Source organism: Protopterus annectens, chromosome 2.part2 (assembly GCF_019279795.1).
Source record: "Protopterus annectens isolate FY-2018-M chromosome 2.part2, PAN1.0, whole genome shotgun sequence".
Lineage (NCBI taxonomy): Eukaryota > Metazoa > Chordata > Ceratodontiformes > Protopteridae > Protopterus > Protopterus annectens.
Window position 1 is genome coordinate 942,628,221 of NC_056730.1, and position 24,042 is coordinate 942,652,262.

Below are 24,042 nucleotides of genomic sequence, written 5' to 3' on the forward strand. Positions count from 1 at the left end.
TCTAGGGTGTCGTAAATTATTTTTCACTTATGCTTTTGCATTTATTGAGCAGTGTGGAAAACTGCCATTTCCCTGTAATAAGGAGAATTCCTGACAGCCATTATGGGCGGCATATCTTATAATGTGTGATGCTGAAAAGTTATGCATTTAGCTTTCATTCTTATTTGCATTTCTATTACATACAGAGTTGCAGCGAACATGAATTCATAGAATGATTAACATACAGTATCTGTTAGTTTCCTCGAAGAATACAGACATACTGGAGGAAAGGCAGGACAAATTTTAGTCCTAAAAGCTATATACTAACCATTTACAAAGACAGTTGTTATATTGGTTGAACAAAGATCATCCTATATGTGTGTACTAGTCAAATCATTTAGTCGTATCTTGTGGTGGGAGGGCATTAAGTAACTTGGTGATGTTTTTCATTATTACTGAGTGATACCCAGGGTACAGCAACACTGTGGTGAACGCAAATAGTTAAGGATGAAAGGATGCAGTGGTTCATACATTAGCATAATGTGAATCCTAAGTTATAGGGCAAGAGTGCCACAGTAACAAACTACAATTATAACTTTCCACATTTTCCTCCTGTAGGTGAATTATTCCACATTACTGTTCCTGAGAAAATGACATTTCAAGAAGCCAGGCTTGAATGCCAGAAGAAGGATGCGATGCTTGCCAACCCAGGGCAGCTCCATGCAGCTTGGAGAAAGGGTTTTGATCGCTGTGATTACGGCTGGTTGTCTGATGGAAGTGTTAGACACCCTGTTTCTTTTCCCAGGATTCAATGTGGAGGTGGTTTGCTGGGAGTCAGGACCTTGTACCGCTATAAAAACCAAACAGCTTTTCCTCTTCCTAGCAGCAAATTTGATGCCTACTGCTTTAAAGGTGGGTGTTTTACTTTTTTTGGTCAAGGATGGTAAACTGTATTTTGCATTTTTACTTTTCTTGTAGTGTTTTCTGGGTGTTTTAGCCATCCTTATTTCATAAGAATTTTAAATGATATATAATAATAATAATAATAATAATAATAATCTTAATGCTAGCCATTTTTTATGTCTTCATTAATAAGTATTCATTGCTTATTAGCTTTGCCCAGTCTGTCTACAGACCTTTAAAATTAAGCAAACATTTTGAAAATATACATTTTCCTACCAACCCTTAAGTTAACATTGTTGTATGACTACAGCATATAATTTTGATGCAACATCTGTCAGTAAACATGAAAGTTAATCTTGTATAACCGCACATACTTTAATCTTCTTTTATGTCTGCATTTTCTGATGCATAACATCTAAAATAAAGTTCTTAAACTTCAAGCTGCAGAATTTCTGCTAAACCACATGCAGTTCTGACTGCCTACTGCTGGTTTCCAGTTTGTCGTCTCTGAAATGCTTATGGCACTGAGTATGCCATCTCTTCTAGAAATAAGTTTGAAGAATATTTTCATGAATTCTGCAAAGATTTGTATTTTTGCTGACCACTTTGAATATTTCTCAACCACCAAATTAGACTAATTATAGAATATTCATTCATACTGGTAAATGCTTTGCCTTATTTTTGATTTTTAGGGAATTTAAGGCTAATCCATCAATCAGTGAGTATAACGTAGAAACCAAATCCAGGAAAGGATACCATCCTATAGCAGAATGTTCAAACAGAAACAGACAGACACACACACACACACACACACACACACACACACACACACACACACACACACACACACACACACACACACACACACACACACATACATGAAACATGCACTGCTCAAAGACTGCACACCCACACACAAATATGTAAAATTTCAACTACTAAATGCTTTTTTACACATGTGGAGAAACCAGACTGCACAGGAAAAGTCCACAAAACACAAAACTTTGCTGAGAAGGCACACTAGCCAGTAAATGAACCACCAAACCAAGAGTTGCGAAGTAGCACTACTAACTAATGCATCATAGCACTGCATGTGGGTTTAAAAGAAATTCTGCAGCTTAAGTGCCAGCTCTTAAAATAAGTTATTAAATTTATATTTCATTATTCATGTCTTCTAAGGTTTCTGCTCTAGTATTCCTTCTTGCACTTAAATCTGTTCAGTAAAGCAAATGCTTGTTTTTGTAAGACTCATTTGCTTCCTTACTTGTGACATAAGGCGTGGCACATTGGAATGATTAATTGTAAAGCTGTGGCATGACACCACTAGACTAAACTGCCTATTATCTACCTGGAGTGGGGGCATTTTCCTGTCATATTTGGTAGACAATGTGGACATGCAGTAACACCATAAAAGCATACCTCTTCCTGTGATGGCAAGGTATCTGGGCCTTTGATGTTACAGCCATTATCTGATCTGCCTGTACTACCTGTTTTCACAGTCTCCACAATGAGCCAGCAAACAGTGCATCCAGCCCTTGCTGTTTCCACAGTTTGGTAGATTAATACTTGGGGTGCCAGATCTTTGCATTTTTCTGGCAGTTTATTACAGATGGTTAAGGTAATTATCTGATTTCATCATTTATTCAGTAGTCTTGAGATAGATGATTTCTATCTCCACTCACAAAGCTATGTGACTTTCATAAAGTTATTCAACCAAATCATGATCCTCCTCTAAAAAAGGAGTCATTTTCTACCATTCGTGTTAATTAAGTAAACAAATATTACTAGATAAGTTCCATCTAGAATTTATTAATGGTCCTCCCACAGGTAATTGGTAACCACTTGATCAGGTTCTCACCACCTGAACAAAAGGGTAAAAAGGTCACACAGACAAATCATTCAGTAAAAACTGCAAGAAAAACTCAGATGAGTTATATACCTTAAACCTCCTACAATTGAGGCCCATGGGATATATGCAAATGACCCCTTAAGGACATCAAGTGTTTCAGTTACATGGCTTCTGAATGCAGGCACTTTAATCTTTGTGGGCATCAGCTGGGTTTAAAGACCCTACGTTTCTAAAGTATATTCAAGCTATCCACTTATGCTATGCTGACAAGGTCAATAAAAAGGATGAAACATGCATGTCTACAGCTAGTGAGGTTTGGCTTTATTGGCCTGAAAGTAACCCTAAAGACTTAGAAAGTTAAAAAAGAAATTGTGAACATCCAGAAGCCACATAGCTTGATGTCCTCAAGGGGTCATTTGCATATTTTCCATGTGCCTCTATTACAGGAGGTTTAAGGTATCACCCAGTGAAAACTCTAGCTAGGCTGGGTTTTTCTTGTTGTTCTCATCAGCCAATTGCAACAGAAAGTAATCATCTTTTATTATGTAACAGAAAGTTAGATTCTTAGGTGCAATTTGCATGAAAAAGCAGTGGTCTTTACTGGGGAGTTTACCTTCTTTCCAGTGAAGAGCAGTGATGCAGTTGGTATATACCATATTAGGGGACTGTGGAGAGTACGGTGTGACACCCATGCAAAAACCATTATTTCTGTCATTGCAAGTAGATTATAGGGAAAACGTATTCTTCATCAGCTGTGAATGACTACAATATTTTTACAAACGATAAAAAAATTATTATAAACAGCTCCTACAGTTTCACCTCAGTAGTAGCGAGTGCTAAAGCACAGACACTTCATCACAGCAGAGATTTAAGAAAGTGCAAGTAATTTTCACCCTATGAACCTAACACCCAACAGGAGCAAAAAGCAGTCTAGTCTCTTTGACTCTTGCGGGATAAGTAGCAACACACAAACAGCTTAATCTAAAACAAACAAAAGAGATATCACTTAACAGTAAGTCCTTTTACATTATAATTCATTCAGTTTCTTAAGTACGCAAATGTATTTTTGTTTATTTACTCATTATCGCATGAATTTCCTGAAAAGGAAACTTCTCAGACATAATTCTGCCACAATAAACAACATCATCCCAGATAACTGTATGAAATGAATAGAGAAGAGAGGTGTTGGAAAAAAAAACTCTACTTTTTCAAGCAGGATAAAATTCCAAGAAATTCACACAAAGTATTATGTATAGAAACATTGTATCCCCAATCAGGATAAAATTAAAAAAAATGTGAAATGTTATTTATATAAATACTACACCCCAGTCATGAAAATGTGAAGTGTTACAATGTATGAACACTACATAGCAATCAGGTTAAAATTTCTATAAAAAACATGTGACATACATATACGTATGTATGTATGTGTGCATCTATGTATGTATGAGTTTGATATACATGAGAACTGGTATAACTGGAATGAAACTTAAGATGCCACAAAAAAGCCATCTGGTTTGAAAATACTAGCTCCAGTGGCTAGTATATCTGACCCTTGCCAAAAGAAATATAGTATAGTAGTGCACAGCATAAATAAACACCTGCATAAAAAGAGAAGAGACAGCTTTACATACTTCTCAACTGACCATTTTTTTCACCTCATTTTATTTGGTCTGTTGCTGATAACATTTTTGTTTTGTTAGCAAATCATTAGGGTTTGAAGCCACTAAATAATGACATACATTTGAGTTTCAGACTTCATATCCTTCAGAAAAATGCACGGTAAAACAAATTCTGTAACTCTAGCAACTTTTTAACATTGTAAGTGCAATATTTAAAATCTGTGCCTATTTTTGAGCTGTTGTCCTACCATGATTTTAGGCTTTGTCCAGATTTCTTGAGTTAAGAGGTTGAGAAGTATGTAGCCTTACACTTTGTAAAAATGATCTCAGCAGCAATTTATGTCTTGTCCCTCATATGCAAGGTATTTTTCTGTGTCCCCCAGGCTTTGATCTCACTGTCTATATACCATGGCCTTCAAATGACACTTTTTCTCCCTCCCTGCTTGCTGATACTGTTGATGCCTGAGTTTTTGCAAGCCTGGCCTTGAATAATGCAAGCATTGCATGTCATGTATCTGTAGTTTGTGAGGTATTAACTTCAGCATATGCTCTCCGGTCCTGGGATTTAGAATAAGAAAGAGTTAACAATTATGGCCTTCTCCGTCTCCTTAATCACCAGTGTTGTTATTGCTCAGCTTGGAAAAATAAATACTTGTGCAAATCATCACTTGTGCATAGAGCCAAAATGTCATGCCATAGAATTATTTTATTGGGAAGATGCAGATAACGTGGAAATAAAGATCAGAAATGAAGTAAGCCATGAGACGTGTTATAAACAAAAAGCATCGGCATCTGGAAGGATCATTTCTTTAATACTTGTTGACTGAGATAATGATCTGATACATAAAATGCCATTTCAGTCATTGTTGGGATTTAGTTACATTTGTAAAGCTGAAATAATTACAGTGATGTGTTATACAATATTATCTACAAATGTAAGCTAGTGAAATGCACTACTTCATTATCAAATTAATACAAATTATCTGCCATAATAAACCCTGGTCAGACCTTTTTAAATTTATCTCAGTTAGACTGATTTGCATACACAAAGCATGTTAATGTGTGGATTCCTGTATTTTCAAAAATGTAGACCCCCTGCATGGTTAGGCTGAATTATGCAAGTCCTCACTTCTATCTCACAGTTTCTTTATGTTGCACTAGAAAATCTCTGTGCCTGTTTGTGGTGCTTCCAAATTTTTATTTGAGCTGCTGTCTCATCTGTTTGCGGCTCCCACACATTGATCACTAGTTCTTGAATTGCACAAAGAGAAACAGAAGGGGGTACATTCTTATGGCTGCCCTACATTCCTACTTTTACCGAAGTGTTTACATCCTGCTTACTGGCAACTACTTAAACAGCTAATGTTCCAAAAAAATGTGCTGCTTCACCTTCTCCCTGTATATAATGTATGTCTAGGGGGTGAGGATGTAAATACCGTTCCATTTGACTAGTGCAGTGTCATTAGATATGTAGAGATTTTAATGAAAGACAAACATACATTACTGTAGGACTACTGATTGCCCTGTTACGACCCTGGAACAGGTACACAGGCTATGCAAAACAGGGTAAATGATTAAACTGTGGTGAATCTGGAGTCTGTCTGTCTAACAAGCTGTTGAAATAAAACAGGCCCAAAATGTTAAGAAAAGTATTATTTTGATGTATTTTAGTTAGTTATTTTATGTCATTTTTTTTTTATTACAAGGTAGGGCACTGATCCAGCTGAGCCTATTTCAAGCTCAGCCCAGCAGATGCACTCAGACAGAATAATATATCTATTACAGACAAAGCTTATCCAGTATCTCCTATTTTACACGGGATATGTACACTAGTAAATTCAAAGGGGCTAGTACAAACAATTGTTAATGCCAACATTAATAACAGCGGTCCAGAATTAGTACAGGAGTTATATCATGTAGACTAACATTCAAAGCAATGCTGAAATAACAAAAATTTATAACAGGGAGCTAAATAAGAAAACGGGTGAGAATAATTCAGAAGGTTCGAGAATGAGCAAGATGTGTAACCAATTACATAAGCATGAAGTGAAATAAATCAAAAGCTCTGTATTTCAGGGTTTTTTATTCAGTTTTTTGGCTGGCATGCTTCATTTCCACAAGCATTATACTGCACCATATACCAATACAGTGATAGATGTACTTTTCGATATTGTCTCACACTATTTTTGCTTATCCCTATCTCACCATGGTACCAACAGGAAAGCCTATTTTCTGATTGCCTCCTGCATTTTAAACCACTAATCACTGTACTCTCATTTGCTTGTCAGAATGAGGTAAATGTTTAGTATTATGAATTGTATTGTAATATAAATAATAAAATCCTGATGTAAAATACAACTGTATTAAATTCAAAACCTGAATATATTTTAATCTAAAAGCAAGGATATCCACATTCTGCCCCCACCCCTGGACAAGGAAACCACTGTGAAAAACTTTTCAAAAGCAAACCTCACATTACTTAAGACTGAGGTGGAAAGTTTCAAAGCCCCCATGCTAAAGGATAACATTGTCCAAGCTGCAAAATCCTTTACTAATGCATTCTACAGGCACCTACAAGAATGCATGTATCGTGCTATCCCAAGCAAAACCAAGACTCACTCATCCAAGAAAAGGAAACCAGTCTGGTGGACTCCTGCCATAAACAAGCTATACAATAGAAGGAGGAAACTAGTACAGAAAATAGTAAAATCCCAAGAAGGGAAGACATCCCTGCTCAGTATCAGCAAGAAACTACGATCCCTCATAAAATCATCCAAGGCGAGTTTCAAAAAAAAAAATTGCCAAGGACTCCAAAGATAACCACAAGGCATTCTATAGCTATGTCAAGAATCTAAGTGGCAATGCTCAGATCTGCTTGGAGTTAGTGCAGAATGGTACAGAATACACTGAACTGACTGATATTGCCAACATCCTGGCAGACAGGTTCAGCGCAAACTTCACCCCCAAAAGGGCCCATAACCATACCAGAAGAATGTAGAGCTCCTGAAAACACAGCATCAATGGACGGTGTCCCAGGCTGCATCCTACACAAGCTCAAAATGAACTAACCCCTCACTTAAACACACTGTTTAAACTCAGCCTCCCCACAGGTTATGTACCCATAGAGTGGCACTCAATAATGGTTATTCCACTCCACAAAGGTGGAGCCACAACAGACCCCGGGAACTATCCCCCTTTAAGCCTGACTAGCTTGGTCTGTAAGGCTATGGAGCACATCATCACGGAACTCATTAACAGAGACATTGGGAGCCTCCAAACACTGGACCCTACCCAGTTCAGCTTTGTTAAGGGCAGGTCATGCCTCCTAAACCTGGTGGACTTCTTTGAGACAGTTACCAAGGCTATAGATGAGGGAAAGGTGGTACACACAGCCTACCTAGACCTCGCAAAGGCCTTTGACACCATTCCCCATTCAGCTCACCAGCCTGAACATAAACCCCTACGTCACAAGATGGGTTGCCATCTGGCTCACGGACTGAACCCACATGGTAAGAGTTGTGGGAGCTAGGTCTGACTCTAAACCAGTTACAAGTGGCATTCCCCAGGGCTCAGTCCTAGGACCCCTCCTGTTCGGCATATACTTCTCAGAGGTACAGGCAAGCACGGGAGGACTATGGCTGACCAAGTTCGCAGATGACTGCAAACTAGGGGCTATAACTGACTCTCTGGCTGACACAGACATCCTCCAAACGGGTCTCACTGAGATGAACACCTGGTGTCAAAATCATGGCTTCAAGCTAAATGCCAAAAAGTGCATATTCATCCCCTTTGGAAAAAACAAAGTACCCACAAACTACCACATAGGTGGTAGTCCCCTAAATATGGAAGACGTAATAAGGGATCTGGGGACCCAAGTAGATAGTAAACTCTCCTTTGATAATCACATTGCCAAAGTGGTTAGAAAATCCTTCTACGTGGCACACCTTATCACAAAAGGGTTCACATCCAGATCAAAAGAGGTCATTGTGCCCCTCTACTCATCGCTCATCAGAACCATCATAGAGTACAACGCCCCATTTGGGATGTATCTTACAAGGCACCTGCAACAGCTGGAAAGACCACAGAAATACCTCACCAAGAGGATCACTGGCCTCAGATGCCCTACGCAGCTCAGCTGAAGAAACTCCAGCTGTACTCGGTTGCATACCGCCTACTCAGAGGTGATCACTGCCTGACGAACAAGGCCATGTCCAACCCAGAACTGATCAACATGCTCCACCTAAAGAAAAGCTTATCCCCTCGAGCCACACGCTCTAGGGATCTAAACCTCACCACAACAGTAAATAGGACGTGCTGGAGGGATAGAGTCCTGTCACAGAGACTTCCCATGCTTTGGAACAAGATTTCAATCTACATTAGGCAGAGCTCCTCGCTAACACTCTTCAAGAGAAACCTTGACGAGTGGATGGGAAACAGCAAGTTTACCCCGGAGATCACCTCAGTGGCTCTGCTGGACAGAGGCTCAGGAAACTAATCTAACGGGGTGGCGAAAGCCAACACATTCTGGCTAGGCTTATAAATGCCTTCGGGAGATAGTCTAGTACCTACCTATGAACCTATGAACCTAAGGTGTAATTCCAAACTGAATTAATTGGTCTTCCTTTAACAAGTTGCTGACATGTGATGTAGATGTAACACACACACACACACACACGGTCACTTAAGAACCTACAGTGTGAGTGAATCAAACTGAAATAATATAAATATTTTTAGTATTTTGCCTTTCAGTGAATGCATTGACCCAATCAGATAACCCCTTGCCTGATAGATGTGGATCCATGCAAAGTAAATTCTTGTTACTTTGGTACACCTTCAGAATAGTGAGTTAATACCGATGACTGGAAAATCCTTAGCATTTGTGGAATTTTCCAGTTGAGCTCTCCAGAGGGCATGCACTTGTCTTCTCTTTCTTACCAGAGTACACGGTTCCTTTCTAATGCTGCTCTCCTAGCTTCTGTGCTCTACTTCACATCATGAGGACAGAATATGACAGAAGCATGTCTGGGTACTTGTGCACTTTGCCTTGCATCCCTGTGGAGAGCAATTCTATGAAATCATGTCCAGTTTAAATGTGCTTCCCATTTCCTGCTGTCTGACAGCTGCTTGTGGCTATGAGCATTCAGGCTATCAGCATTGCATGTGGTAAAAGGCAAAAAGAGACAAAGGTTTCTTGTTTTCTTAGAGCTGTTTGCAAAGCAGAAGTGGATGTGCAACAAGAAATGAGGTAAAAGAATACCTTTGCAAATAATAAATAATCCCAAAGTCCAAGAAAACATGCTAGGATGACAGAACATTAGAAGACAGTGTGCTCTCATTTAAGTTTGTGTTTCCAGTTTTTACCTTAAGCCCCACTACAAAGTGAAGTTTAATCCTCAGAACTGTGTGGGTTCACTGCGATTATCACCAGTTTTAAGTCGGAGCTTTCTAAGTGACCTGTACTCCAGACATGGTTAGGTTTCAAGCCTTTAATGAGCTGCCACTTGATGTTCCAATCATCTACCCACATCCCACCAAAAATGTTTGCAGTGAGTAATGAATCCTTTTAAAACAAAGTAAATAAATACAAACATTGGATAAGACTTTAAAGTGCTAATGTTCACAAAATGAGAACCTGGAGTGCTTGAGTAAACAATGCTGTGCCTAAAGGTGTTTATGTCTGTTCAACACATGTTAATGTGGTTTTGGAGAATGATGTCAGTTTTCTTTGTTTCTTATGATTTAATTTTCTGCCATGTGCTTTAAGGTTAAGCACAATGAAATTACTGTAATCGTATTTTTTATGTGGTATGCACAGATTTTTTGTGGTGTGTATAGTAAAACTTAACTGCTAATCTTTTATTTTAGAATCGTGTACTTTCATATAGAACACTGCTGCAATATTTATGTATTTATTTTACTTATTTACATTATGTTCCCACTTCCCTTTTCCCAGCTCTCCTAGCTTGTTGAGTGCATCCAAGAGCAAATCCCCTTTATGAACCACGCTTTCCCTTATGGAGCATTATGAATGTGGGCCCTTCCATCAAGGATGGGCACTTCCATCCATTCCTGCTCTTCTGTCAGCCGCACTAGCCACTAATAGAACCTGGGTTGGCTGGGCTGTAGTCAGGGCTTTCTCTCTCTATGCCTCTGGACTGGCTAGAACCTGTAGAATTTTGATCTTATAGAACCACAGGTGTGTGCAGTTGCAAAATTGACACTGACTGCTAATGGAACCATTATAGTATGCTAATTTTCTTATCATGGCCTGATAGAGGGTCACTTTTGTTTTTTTTTTAATTACACCTTTATTGAATTATCACTTGTGACATGCAATTTTATGTTTATACAAAAGTAATCAGACTGTATTAAGAAATTAACACTAACAAACATTATACTTCGCATATATTGCTATATATATCATATAACCTAAGCAACATTACATAATATATTGAATTCCTGTCCCTTTTTTAAACAAGAAACGTCTTTATTAAACCAGCACGTATGACATAAGTAATCATACATTTATATAAATGAAAACAAACCTTAACCCCCTACATTTATGTAGAGGAAACTTTAAGTAGTGAAAAAGATATCCATTATAAAAAAGAAATAGTAAATCAGTAATAATATCAGGGTCAAAGCATTTGTAACCTTATTTTTTGAAGTAGCATACTGTTTTATTAGAAGTGATTTCCTATTCAGGATACTTAGGGGCATTGTCAATGGCTACTTGCCACAAAATTTTACAGACAAGCTTAGGAATCAGCAAAGCACTGTCCTGATATAGAATTCCAATGATACAATTAAGCTATTTTTGAATATACATAAGAGTGCTGAAGTTTTGTTCTATGTACCCCTTATGTAATTGTTTCATATGTTGCAAGTTTTGGGAGTAACATATGAAAATATTTAGTTTTCCAACTGATATAATTGCTCTCAGCAATCAATGCTCAATTCACAGCACAAATTTGCTTGCTATAGTCTTCTTCTTCTTCTTTCAGCTTTTTCCCAGTTAGGGGTCACCACAGCGGATCACCTGTCCGCTCATGATTGGCAGTGGAATTTTATGGTGTTGAGTTGCCAGCCCAGTGCCCAACCTTCCACAGAAGGCACACACATGCACACACTCATGCCTAGGGCCAATTTAGAGTGTCTAATCCACCTACTGCATGTCTTTGGGATGTGGGAGGAAACAGGATCACCTGGAGGAAACCCACGCAACCGCAGGGAGGACATGCAGACTCCACACAGAAGGCACCCCAGCCGAGGATCGAACTGGAGAACCTCTTGCTGTGAGGTGGCAACGCTAACCGCTGCACCACCGTGGCTGCCCTGATTGAGGTTAAAACACAACTGTAATTCTTCCTGAAAAACTTACTTCTATCCCACCAAGCATCTAGATCAAGCTAAACAGAGGAGGTCAAATCATTTGTAGAAGGCCATAGTCCACAACAAATGCTACAGTTAAAGCACTCCACTGCCATCTGTGGTATTTGAGATGAATTCTGAATGCAGGCAGTCATTCTTACTGTTCTGTAAGAAGTCAGCAAAGCAGCTGTTCGAGAGAGAGAGAGAGATGGAAATCATGGTGCCTGCAAACTCAGCACCAGGCACCCCCAAAACATTTAGGTTATCCCAGCTGTAGGATTGCTTTCTTCAGTTTCAGAATTACTATAAAAAGAACCAAGCAATACCTAGAATAAGCAGGCCCTTCAACTCACCAGATGTTGATGAGACAATTGGCTTTTTGGTACAAATAGTCTTCTGCATTTTCTTAGGGAAAAATGCCTCAGGGCTTGCATCAGTGGGAAGAAAAAGACAGCCCTTACACTGCAGATACAATGGTCTTATTTATTTTAAACAGCTGACTCTGCAAGCTGGCACATCATGCTGTGAAGTAGTTTATTTAAATTGCTACTGTTAAATGACATCCTTGTTGACTACCACTGTTAATATAGTTCATTCAACGGCTGTATACAGTTACTTAATTTGACATTGTGCTATTTTATTTAAAGCAAAATCCTGTGGATTATACGGATGCCAGTTTGCAACCTTTTAGAGCCATTTGACATTTTATACACTCTCATATGCAACCTGCCACTAAAGGATAAAGGTCAGTTAAGCAATCTCTCTGCACAGAGTCTGCTGGCTTCATTATTAGGGCCTATTGTGATTTTTCATCAACAATCTGATCACTGCCCAACTTAAGAGGTGACCTCTGTAAGGGCTACAGAGCTATGAGGAATCCAGTCCTATATGACCTTCTGTGCATCAGCAAAACTAATAACACCCAAAAACTTGCTCAAGAGATATGTATGCATGTATATATATATATATATATATATATATATATATATATATATATATATATATATATATATACACACAGCTGAGAATCCCTCTTTTATGGAATAAACTTCTTTGGATATAAACAAAGTAGCTCCCAGGAGTCCCTCAGACTGTGCCTTCCATCTTTTGATAATAACTTTAGCTGAGGTCATAAATTCTCCAGATTTATGGAAATGAGCATGGACAGGGTCTCACCCTCTCTTCTGAATCAATAATTAGCTTTCAAAAACGTCTTTAAGGCCATCTGAAAGTCATTCTCCATGACTAACCTGGACTCCTCATACATGCATACAAGCCTTATCTTTGTAGAGTGTTTCAGTACTTATTAGTAAAATCTAGACACTGTCCTGCTAATTTTAATGGAAGGCTTGTTTCTTTAACTTGATAAATTCCTTCTTCCCTCTTGTCTACCGGGGATGCTAGGGGATACTGGGTTTAGTGGCATGACAGGGAATGGTGATGTATAAATTACATGTACTTGTTGCTGCCTCAGTAACTGAAGACATGAACAGAATCCAACCCTATTGTACATCTGTGAACTCCCCTACTGTGTAAGCAAACTTCTTTCTGAGGTGGAAGCATCTTGTGTAGAAGCATCTGCTAGGAATTCCCACTGCATCTTCAGTATACTTGGGTTTCCTTAAGTTTGTCCAGTTGGTGCCACAGCTGTCTGACAGAATGTTCTACAAATAGAAGCTCAGCTGACAGATCATCTCCTCTCATAATAGGTGTGTTCAGAATGTGCAGACTCAGAACTAATGATATAGAGTTCAGCATTGGCTTTTGGACCAAGCTATTAAGTATATTAGCATCTTTGCATTCAGACATGGTATGCATTATATGTGAGTATCATGGAAATCCGTAACAATTCCCACTTGAATTCAAATCAGGCGACCTTTTAACCTCTAGTAATTGTCTTTTGTTTTTCACCTGAACAATGAAGTCTCTCAGTTGAAATATAGCATCAGTTGTACCTCGGTCTTTAAGAAGGATGAATGTGCTATATTGCTGTTAGTTGCATGTGCACAGACAAAAGACATATGACCAGATTCACAAAGGTAACCTTTCTGAGTGAAGAGACAGCACAATCATTGTGGTAAGGATGCTTCTGAATTCAGAAAATGTACACTATGTGGTAACCTTTATAAATCCAGCATATAGGTTTGCTTTCTATACCTAGTAGTGCTATAACTGGAGATGATTACAATAAATAGGGATGCAGAGCACACAACTCCATAAATGAGGGGGTGTGAGGACTTTCCCTAACATAAAAACATGATTTAACTCATTTGAATAGAATTTCGGGCAGCTTTTTACCTTATGAAATGCCGTTTGATTGCACTTAGTCAGCTGCCCTAATTACTAGACAGTGAATATACTAAGGTGAACTTGAAGTTGAGAGTGTAGTTGTCCCTACATATTGCCTTTATGCTTACTGATGGCATATAGGCTATGGGGGATAAAGATCTTTATAGGATCAGTTCACTTAGCCTGTTAACAATTCACACAAACGATTCAAGATTCAAAAGGTAAAGCAGGTATAATGAATAAATGCATGTTAATGTTACTTGCTAACACCAAATATTTCTTTGTTTTTGAAAGATAACTTGAAGTTTTATTAATTAAAACAGGCTTGTAATGTATGTTAGAGGTATTTTCCAGTTTATCAGTCTTAGAAGGTGTGTTCATGGGTTTAATTGCCAAGTTGCCAGGAGAGTGTATGAGAGTCTAATTTATGAAATGAAAGGCAAATTCATATATAAACATACGTGTGAGTGTGTATATGTGTGTGTGTGTGTGTGTGTGTGTGTGTGTGTGTGTGTGTGTGTGTGTGTGTGTGTGTGTGTGTGTGTGTGTGTGTGTGTGTGTGTGTGTTTGTGTGTGTGCCTGTGAGTGTCTGTGTGTGTGTGTGTGTGTGTGTGCCTGTGAGTGTCTGTGTGTGTGTGTGTGTGTGTGTGTGTGTGTGTGTGTGTGTGTATTGTGACATCCCCTCCCTGGGCCATTAATCAAGGAGCTTGAATCCTCACCACTGAGACTGGATAGGGATGTGCACTTGGGATACAAATGGATACACCCAGTATTTCCAGATGCAGCTCTCTGCATCAAGCACAATTTCCCTTAAGAGCACACAAGGAACACACTCAGCCCCAGGGTCTGTATTTCTCTCTGTCTGTCACCCTCCAGGTCCCCAGTAAGACCCACCCCCCCCACTGTTACAGCTGTAGGGTTAGGTCCTCAGCCAAGTGTCCAAGCCAAGTTCTCTAACACCCTCTCTGTAAACCCAGTGTTTCATGTCCTTGCCCCAAGTAGCTGACACACACACTCAGAGATGTGGTTCTTCACACGCACACATACCTAGGAAAGGCTGGCAAGGATTTACCTGCTGTGCTCCCTTCTGCCCAGAGTATAAGGTAGTTATTACTGCCACCAGCACTCCACAATCAGCTACTTTAAAGCCCTTAACAATGGGGTGTCCAATTATACTGTGTAATATTAATACTAATACAAATGGTGGCAGCTGATCCAGTTGGATAGGCTTTCTGGAGTGGCCCACACAGTGTCACCAAATAAATATAAACACTTTCAAAGGTTAAATACTTTCTACAAGGACCAGCCACAATAAAAGTTTAAATATATTTAATAATACATAATAAAAGAACAAGAAAGTACTAAATAGGTATTCACAGTAAACCACAGAGTTAAAATAACACGAAATATTAAAAATAACATTGATGGACAGGCTCATGCAAATAAAGAAACACAATCTCTAAACTAAGCTTCACTATATTTCTGACTGAATCTAGAAGAATTACTATTCCCTAATAAGTTACTTGATAAGAGCAAGGCACAATGAGCAATGTGAGCAGTCTTTCTAGTGTACATTCTGAGAGATTATTCCTGTAAAATATAATGTCCAAGATGGCTTGCAGAATGATCTCACCTGGTCACCGGATTCTAGGTATTCACAGTAACCCCCTTTAAAACTGAGACAAGAATTTAGCATAGATGGCTACAATACACATCTAAATGTTTATGGCAGTGCCTGTAGCTTTCACTCTTTTTGCTGAGCTAATGAACAAAGGCTTCTTCCAGACCCAATATCTCTGGTCCTTTCAGCTCTGTGGGGTGTTGTTTTAATGATTTAACTGCTCATTTACATTTCCCTTATTTTTCTGGTTAACCTTAGCTGTCCCAGTGTCCTCTGTTAAAAGATATACATTTAATTCAGTCACAATAATACATGTACTTTTTATTTTAATTTCAGCAGGGTGCACTGTTGATACATTGTAACACAAGTAAACTTCACAAATGCACTTTCAGCACAATCATCTGTGCCAATCAGTTTGATATACAAATGACATAAAATTATTTACAAAATTCCAGCAAGATGTGCTGGCACAAGTCATACATCCACTCCCTTACTTTCTGGCATGGGTGGCAGTACCGCCTACCAACACGCACACACACGCACACACACGCACACACACACACACACACACACACACACACACACACACACATATATAAATGAATATATACAATTATGTGATGCTTCTTTTTCAGTATTCATTCCCTAGAGTGTGGCCCACATATTGACACGATACCTGTAGTTCCATTGGTAAGCCATTGAAACACAACAAATTCTATTGCTTTAATACAGCACACTGTACTGCTTAAAACACATGTAGGTTTCGTGAGTGACTTGAACTCAAACCCTGCCCATCCAGCCGCTGCACTGCTCCATCAAACCTAACTGCAAATCCCTTCAGAATGATGAGAGGTGTCTAATCCTCCAGTATCAGGGATACTAAAAATGTCACAGATTGCTATCCAAACTACTTGTAGTGCCATCATGTGAGATTACTGAAACAGCCTTGTTTAAACTGCAGCTAAAACTTTATTCACATCACTAGGAAAAATCTTCACACAAAGTACTTCCTTATGGAATTCAGCTGTCTGGCCAGATATCAACAGATGATGAAAAATGAGAAACAACAGGAAAATATAGAATATTATTTTATTTCTTTCTGAAAGTGAAACAAATACTAAGAATATATGAATCGATTATTGGCAATAATCATAAACATTGTCATGGCTGAACAGTGCACACTGCTCCCTTTGGCAAAATTGTGCTGCTCGGCTACAATCGAGCTCAGAGATGTGCATAATTATCATGCCACTGAATGCCACAGAAGCCTTCCTGCCAACATTTCTGAATCGTTTACCATATAGTGTTAACATTTGCAGGTAGATGCCCCTGTCAGTAGACTGCAGCAGCATTTCGCCAAGCCATGCAGCTAGTCTGTTTCATTACGGAAACTGTAATCTCTACTGAAGTGATGGGATATGATGACTCTAATAGCCATGAGCATCTCTTGTAGAAGTTCTGTGGTGCAGACATCTTTGAATCAATGAAATACTCAACTTCCCTATTAACGAGATTGACCTTGGCATGCAAATGTCTAATTTGCATAGGCCACAACCAAAAAATGTGCTTATTTGCAAGGTAATGTACAACTGAGTAGTGAGGTTTTACTTGCCAATCAGGTTTCAAGAATCATGTTTTCCTTCTGTACCATGCAAGACAATACAAGTCGGTCTTGTGCTTTTCACAATTTTTTATAAATATCACCATTTACAAATCATAACTGCAGAGTAATGTAAATATAAGGCAAAATGGACATGACACCTAACAGTGGTTCACAGAATCTACTCCCTGATTTTATTTAAACATATTAGGTGCAATATATAACATTTTACAATAATATTAATTGCTATAACTATTAACCTGTGGTTTCAGCCTTTCTGGCTTGATAAAAGAGGGAGATGAAACTGTAGAATACATTTACTTCCTGCAAAGTGGCCTGCCACTGGACTAAATCTGACCTCTTCTGAACTCACCTGCTTATGTTCTTTGCTAATTTATCTCTTTTTAATAACTGTGTAATTGGACTGGTGTACAGGCCCTTTTCAGCCATGACCCTAAGTGATTAATAAAGTAGAGCAGTTTATAATGCAAGTGAAAGGTATATCCTGATTACGTGACAATTACAGTCCAACAGCAGTCAAAAACAATTTAAATGGAATTTACATTCAGCAAAGATCAGAAAGAAAGGAAGATTGTACAATTTACAATATTCAGAGTTATGCAGAGACAACACACACCTACGAAAAGTACTAAGTGCAGTATGTAGAGCTGCTGGATTAACAATAGAGTGCAGTACATGCTAAGATTGGACTTGTACCACTTAGAAGTTAGACTTGAAGGAAGTTTTGAAGCTATAAAATAAATAGTACAGTAGCATTACAGGTGATGTAACTCATGAGAACTTTGTTTCTGGATAAAAGGGGTGTGGATCCATACAGTCTTCTTAACCGTTGTCCTGGAAGTCAGTGTAAATAGCTTCCTTGATGAGGCATTCTTTCAGCTTGGTTTTATATAAGTCCAGAGTGGCTTGGTGTCTCATTTCCAGTGGTAGGCGCTTTCATTCCATAAAGAAACAAGTCATGTCTGCCATACAATAGAACTGATAGGTGCACTAGCATTGATAATAAAATGAACATCATATCAGCTCACTGTATTGAAAATGACTGCAATATGTAAATAATGAGACAATCTATTTGGCTTTATTATATTCCTTGCTTTTATGTATTTGCTTACAACTCAACACATTTTAGACTGCTGAGACAAACTATATTTATCATGCTTGGTTAGATTATGTCTGAACTACCTTATAGGCTATTCTAGGTTTTAGCTAATGTGTTATGTTTGCTGTATTTACAGATGTAAAATCTCTCCATGTGGCTGGTGAAATATCAGATGATGTTGGTTTGCCCAGTTCCCCCAACATGTGACATCTGCTGTGTACCATTTACTGATACTGCCGAAGGAGTGCTACATCACTGTCTTTCTCACTCCTTCCTTTCTTGCTGTGCACAAACTATACAATTTTTTCTTCACCTCTGCTTATCATCTCAAACTACTGGGCAGTTTCTCTCCTGAATCTTTTTGACTTTAAACCCTCACAGTGTGGAGTAATAGCTAGCTAGTTGATTTACCTTTCTTCCTGTAGTCTTGGGGTTTGAGCACCTTATTACAGCTTGCAGACTACATAATTCACAGCAAGTTGCCTTATTAGACAGTGCCTGTGAAGTAAATAAATAAAAATGATTTCATATCTAAGGAACTGATCTTTAACTGAGGCATTCCCTTCAGATTAATTATCATCCGTAGAATTTTAAACAAACCAGCCACAATTGCGTGTAATTTAAATTTTCCTTAACTTTTCAGTATAGAAAACATGAAATCCTCTCACATTGGTTTTGCCACTGTCATCAGTGGCCCAGTTATGTAGAGGGCGAGTTCATGGGCTGGTAGTTTGTGCTGTAGTAGCAATGTGGTTACTGGACAGTAACTAGGAGGAGAAGGAGGGGGACTTAAGCAGGTGAGCAGCTGGTTGTTAGGATTCCTCAATGGATGGAGCAGGGAAGGATATCATATTACATTGTTTGGCAGGAACAGATGACCACAATGGGGCAAACTCATAGAAGAACTAACTTGGAATATGATTTCATATGATACAAATGAAACAATCCTTTGGAACAAAATTATTTAATGACAGTAATATAGCTCCTGAATTTATAACTGAAAATCAACACTCAATGTGTGCACCAAAATTATTTAAAACTACCAGCATATTCCTCATGCATTTAGAATGCTTGCAATGTTATCAGTGTGAAACAATTTGGACCTAGAATTATGCATAAAATATACGCGATCTTTCCCTTCTTATTTATTTTTATTTATTTATTTTTATTTTACATTTGTTGACCGGGATAGTCCAACTGGATACATGTCCATTTTCAGCGGAGTCCTGGGGAGAACAGCTCCACACGTAACTTTAACAATTGTTCCACAAAGTTATTAAAAACAATAAATAATAAGCAAATTAGCAACAATATACACAGAGAAAAACATAGTTCCGATACACAGAGTAATTTCTTCAGTATTACACAAAAGTACAGTGTTTCTGTTTTTCAAACTGGAAAAACAATGTAATGATGAAGACATATGTATGACTTGATTCTATTGAAGGCATTAGTCAGGATTAGCACAGTGGCAAAGCCATCTCATTTTTAGATACTGTTTTAGGCATTTCTTGAATTGGGCTAGGAAAGACATGGAGTTGATTTCAGCAGGAAGTGAGTTCCAGACTTTGCCAATAGAGTTAGCATAGAGTGAATCTCCTGCTGAGTTGTTGGTACTGATTGTCTGAACTAGGATTTTTGTTGGATGAGCAAAGCACTTTGAGATTGCTGTAAGGGGTGATAATGTTTGTCAGTACAGGAGTGTTTCCTGGTTGATCTAAAATTTTATGGGCTACTATTAACTGATTGAGCTGAATTTGGTTAGGTAGTTCAAGTCAATCAGGGTCGGTAGGTTCAGGCAGTGGTGTGTTTGATATGTGGATCCAGTGGCAAATCTAGCGATATGATTAAAGCAGGTAGAGAGTTTATTTAGTTCAGACTTACTCAGGTTTGTGAAGAGGGGGGAAGCTTAAAGGAGGGTGGAAAGTAGATGTGTATGGGCAATAACCGTCCTAGCTGTTGGAGTGAGAAAAGGTTTGATTTTGTATAGAGAGACGAGTTTTTTTGTTAACTTTTTTAATGGTTTGATTTATATGCATATCAAACTTGAGGTTACTGTCAACAATTACCCCTAAGAGTTTGGTACAGGGTTCTGGGACTATGACAGTGCCATTGTTAGACTTTATAGTCAATGTAGGGGAGGGGGCTTTATGAGTGGGAGAAAAAATAGGAGTTTTGTTTTGTTGGGGTTTAGGAGGAGATATCTATTGCATACCCAATTTTTGACTGTGTTAAAGACATTTTGGGAAAGAGTCTGCAGACTTAATGGGGAGTTGGCAGAGCAAATTAGAGTAGAGTCTTCTACATATTGTATGCAGGTGGCCGTTGGACTGGCCTTATGGAGGTCATTAATAAATATAGAAAATAATAGGGGTCCTAGTATTGAACCCTGAGGGACCCCAAGGATAATGGGAAGAAGTGTAAATAGTTTACTCAGCCACAGGACTGCCTGTTGTCTGCCACTCAGGTAAGATTTGAACCATTAGATAGATTGGACCTTGAGGGGGATAGTTTCAAGTTTGTGTATGAGTAATTTGTGATTAACCACTTCGAAGGCTTTGGACAGATCAAGAAAGAGGGCAGAAGTAAGCTTATTACTGTTGCAGTTTTGATTAATAACATTACAGAAGGAGAGAAGAGCTATTGTTGTACTGTGGAATGGTCAGAAGCCATGTTGTGAGTTGGCCAGAAGATTGGTCTGAATAAGATGCTTCAGAAGTTGTTTATGGAAGCACTTTTCCACAATTTTGGACAGGGGTGATAAGAACGCTATGGGCCTGTAGTTTGATAATTCAGTGGAACTACCCCCTTTTTGGAGTGGAATGACATAGGATGTCTTCCCAATGGAGGGGATGGTGGCTTCTGATATGGTTCTATTGATTGGTATAGAGACTGGGTAGGCTATGGCTTCAGCCACTTTTTGTAGATACTCAGCCAGGATATTATCCACAGCAATTCTGGTTGGTTTTAGTTTCTTAAGTAGAGTACCGATAAGGGTTGTAGGGACTGGTTGAAAGCTAAATGAGGGTAGTGACTTAGTTATGGTGGCTTTTGGACCTGCACTACAACTATTGGTATTTAGTTGGTTAGCTATAAAATAAACCACTGTGATTATAATAACCCGGCAGAGATTGTTTTCTGCACAATTAAAAATAAATGAATAAATAAAAAAAAATATCTTACTATCTTAAGCAAGAGTCACAGATTAAGAATTGTCTTCTTGCTTCTCTTTTAATCAATGCAATACGGCACGCATACTATGATAGAGTATCAAAAGGAGAATGGAGATCCTATATATATCATATGAAGTTATAGCAAAGCATTTCAAAACATTCATTCTGCTTAAAAGGTGTTTTACAAGCTAGATATACTACCTACATTCTGAGCAGGAACTTTAAAAGACCTTTTTTCTGTATACCTTGTATTTTGTGATTTCCTGTTTCATCTCTGCAGGTCTAGAATCTATTACTATAACACATATTGGCACTCATCCATTTCCCTTTCAGAAGGGTGAGGTAGGTGATACAGTCTGTGTCACTGTGGCTGGAGGAACAGCTTATTTTCTGATATACCTTTCCCACAATTCTGCCCTGTCCCTGGAAATGCAGTATACAGTGCTGCCAAGGAAGGAAGTACTGCACATACCAAGTAACGGCTGCTCAGCACCTGTGTTTTCCATCTCTTCTTTGTTTCACTTTAAGATAATCTAGTTAGTACATTCAAAAGACATCTTATTTAAGCTATACAGGTGTTTCATGGCAGAAACAGAAACTTAAACAAAATCCCCAAACTTTCACTATGTATATGATCAGGTCACTGGCTGCTAGGTGCCTGTGACACAGATAAACTTGTAGTGTCAGGTGTACCTGATCTAATCTGGTTACTGACTGGACAGGCAGCATGAGTATTACTGTATACCTTCCAGGTGATGATTGACCTTTAACCTTTGTTGAAATTCCACTGATAACAGCACTGCACTGTCTCATATCTACATGCATCATAGTGGAAGTTACACCCATGATGTGTGCTTTAAAATCATGAACCATGCCCTGAAAAATCATGCAGTTGTAATGGGTGGCATGTACTTAATAATGTATACAGTAATATTTTTTGAACCTAATATTTTGCTGTATTTTGAAATCCTGTCTTTATTTAAACACTGTATTTTATTAATGCATTGCTTTGCTTTCTTGATCTCTTATTGCAACTGAAAAGCCCTTAGGACTAGTCCACTTACCTAGTTAGTGAATAAATGACTAAATAGGTAATCCATGCATTCAGTATTCTGAAATCCCCAAACAAAATAACAGGTCTTTTAAATGGAGACAGTACTACGCGGATGAACTGTGACCTAACCAGTTACTTTGGGCTACGTTATTACTAATTGAAGACATAAATGTTAAACAGTCACATGCATGGGAGACAGACATTTTACAGGACCAAAAGAAAGGAGCAGTTGAGTCTCAAAATCTAAAATTGGTAAAGCAAAATGAATGGCTCCTCCTGAAATTCCAGCTGGATTGGAACATGCTGGAGTTTTGCCCTTGGTTATGAATTTGAGGTTTTCCAGAGTTATGATCTACTCTCATGTACAAATAAAGAATGATGATCTACTTATTTAGTTTTTTTCTTCTTCTAACCAAGAATGTACTTGGTGTATTGGATATAATTATTTGAAATTATAAAGCATACCACAGTCCTGGTTTGAAATAAAGAGACACACCCTTTGGCAGAAGAGATAAAAATAAACTTTCATTCTGAAGTGGATTAAAGCTTTACCTGAGTTATACTCTGAAATCATTATAAAAAGAAAACTTTTATTATGACCAGAGTATTCCACTACAGCTTTCTGAGTTAGAACATCCACGCCTGAAAGCACTTACTCTGTAGGTATGTTGGCAACAGCTGACAAGTTTTTATTTTGCAAGAGACCAATTTTGTAATGGAGATATACTGCCACAAGCAATTATGCAGCATTCCTGTGGGGAAAAATGATTTAAACTAAAGGAAATCCACTGAAGCTCATTTGTTCACATTTCTGTCAGTGATTTCTAAAATCAAAGTACTTGTCCTAACACTAGATTTTCACCATTATTTCTCTCTCTGTATTCCACATATTCATGACAATATTGATTTCAGAATTTTCCAAGCAGGGGATATGACTGTCTTTCTCCCCCCACCACCTTTGTCAGTTAACAGCTGCCTGTCATGTACCCTGAAAGTTATGGGTGCCATTCAGAATATAAGAGAAGTATCTATGTATGTTTTTGGAGACAAACCCCTCCGAACTAGCAGAATAGTTACATGGTGAACATTGCACTCACCATCCATCATTTGAACATAAAAGCATCATGCCGCTGCAGGTCACTTCACCACCCACTCTATCACAGGCAATGGCCAAAAAAATGTCCCTGCCAGATATTATGCTTTTATGTCATAATCAATACCAGCCATTCCCAAATATGTAGACTACTGAGCAAAGTTAATGCACAAAGTAAGGAATGAGTCTCCTTACTGACAGTAAGCAAATGCACATAGGGCCCCCAATGTACATACCACATGTAGCCCTCAGTATATGTATTATTCAGATGGGGCTGCCATTATCTGACAATACCGCAATAACATATCTTTCCACAAATCTCCATGAAAGCTAACAAAAATCACTAAAACTAACAAGCCTGATTAAAC

At 38.4% G+C, this 24,042-nt stretch overlaps 1 protein-coding gene across 2 annotated transcripts in view; it reads left to right on the top strand.

Moving 5' to 3' along the window:
- The window catches only part of VCAN (versican), a 401,734-nt gene that overhangs the window by 160,526 nt on the left and 217,166 nt on the right, over positions 1–24,042 (top strand). For both annotated transcript variants that reach the window (XM_044064259.1, XM_044064260.1), the window contains one exon: positions 598–891. In XM_044064259.1, coding sequence (XP_043920194.1) covers positions 598–891 — 294 coding nt within the window. The remainder of the gene's footprint in view (positions 1–597; positions 892–24,042) is intronic.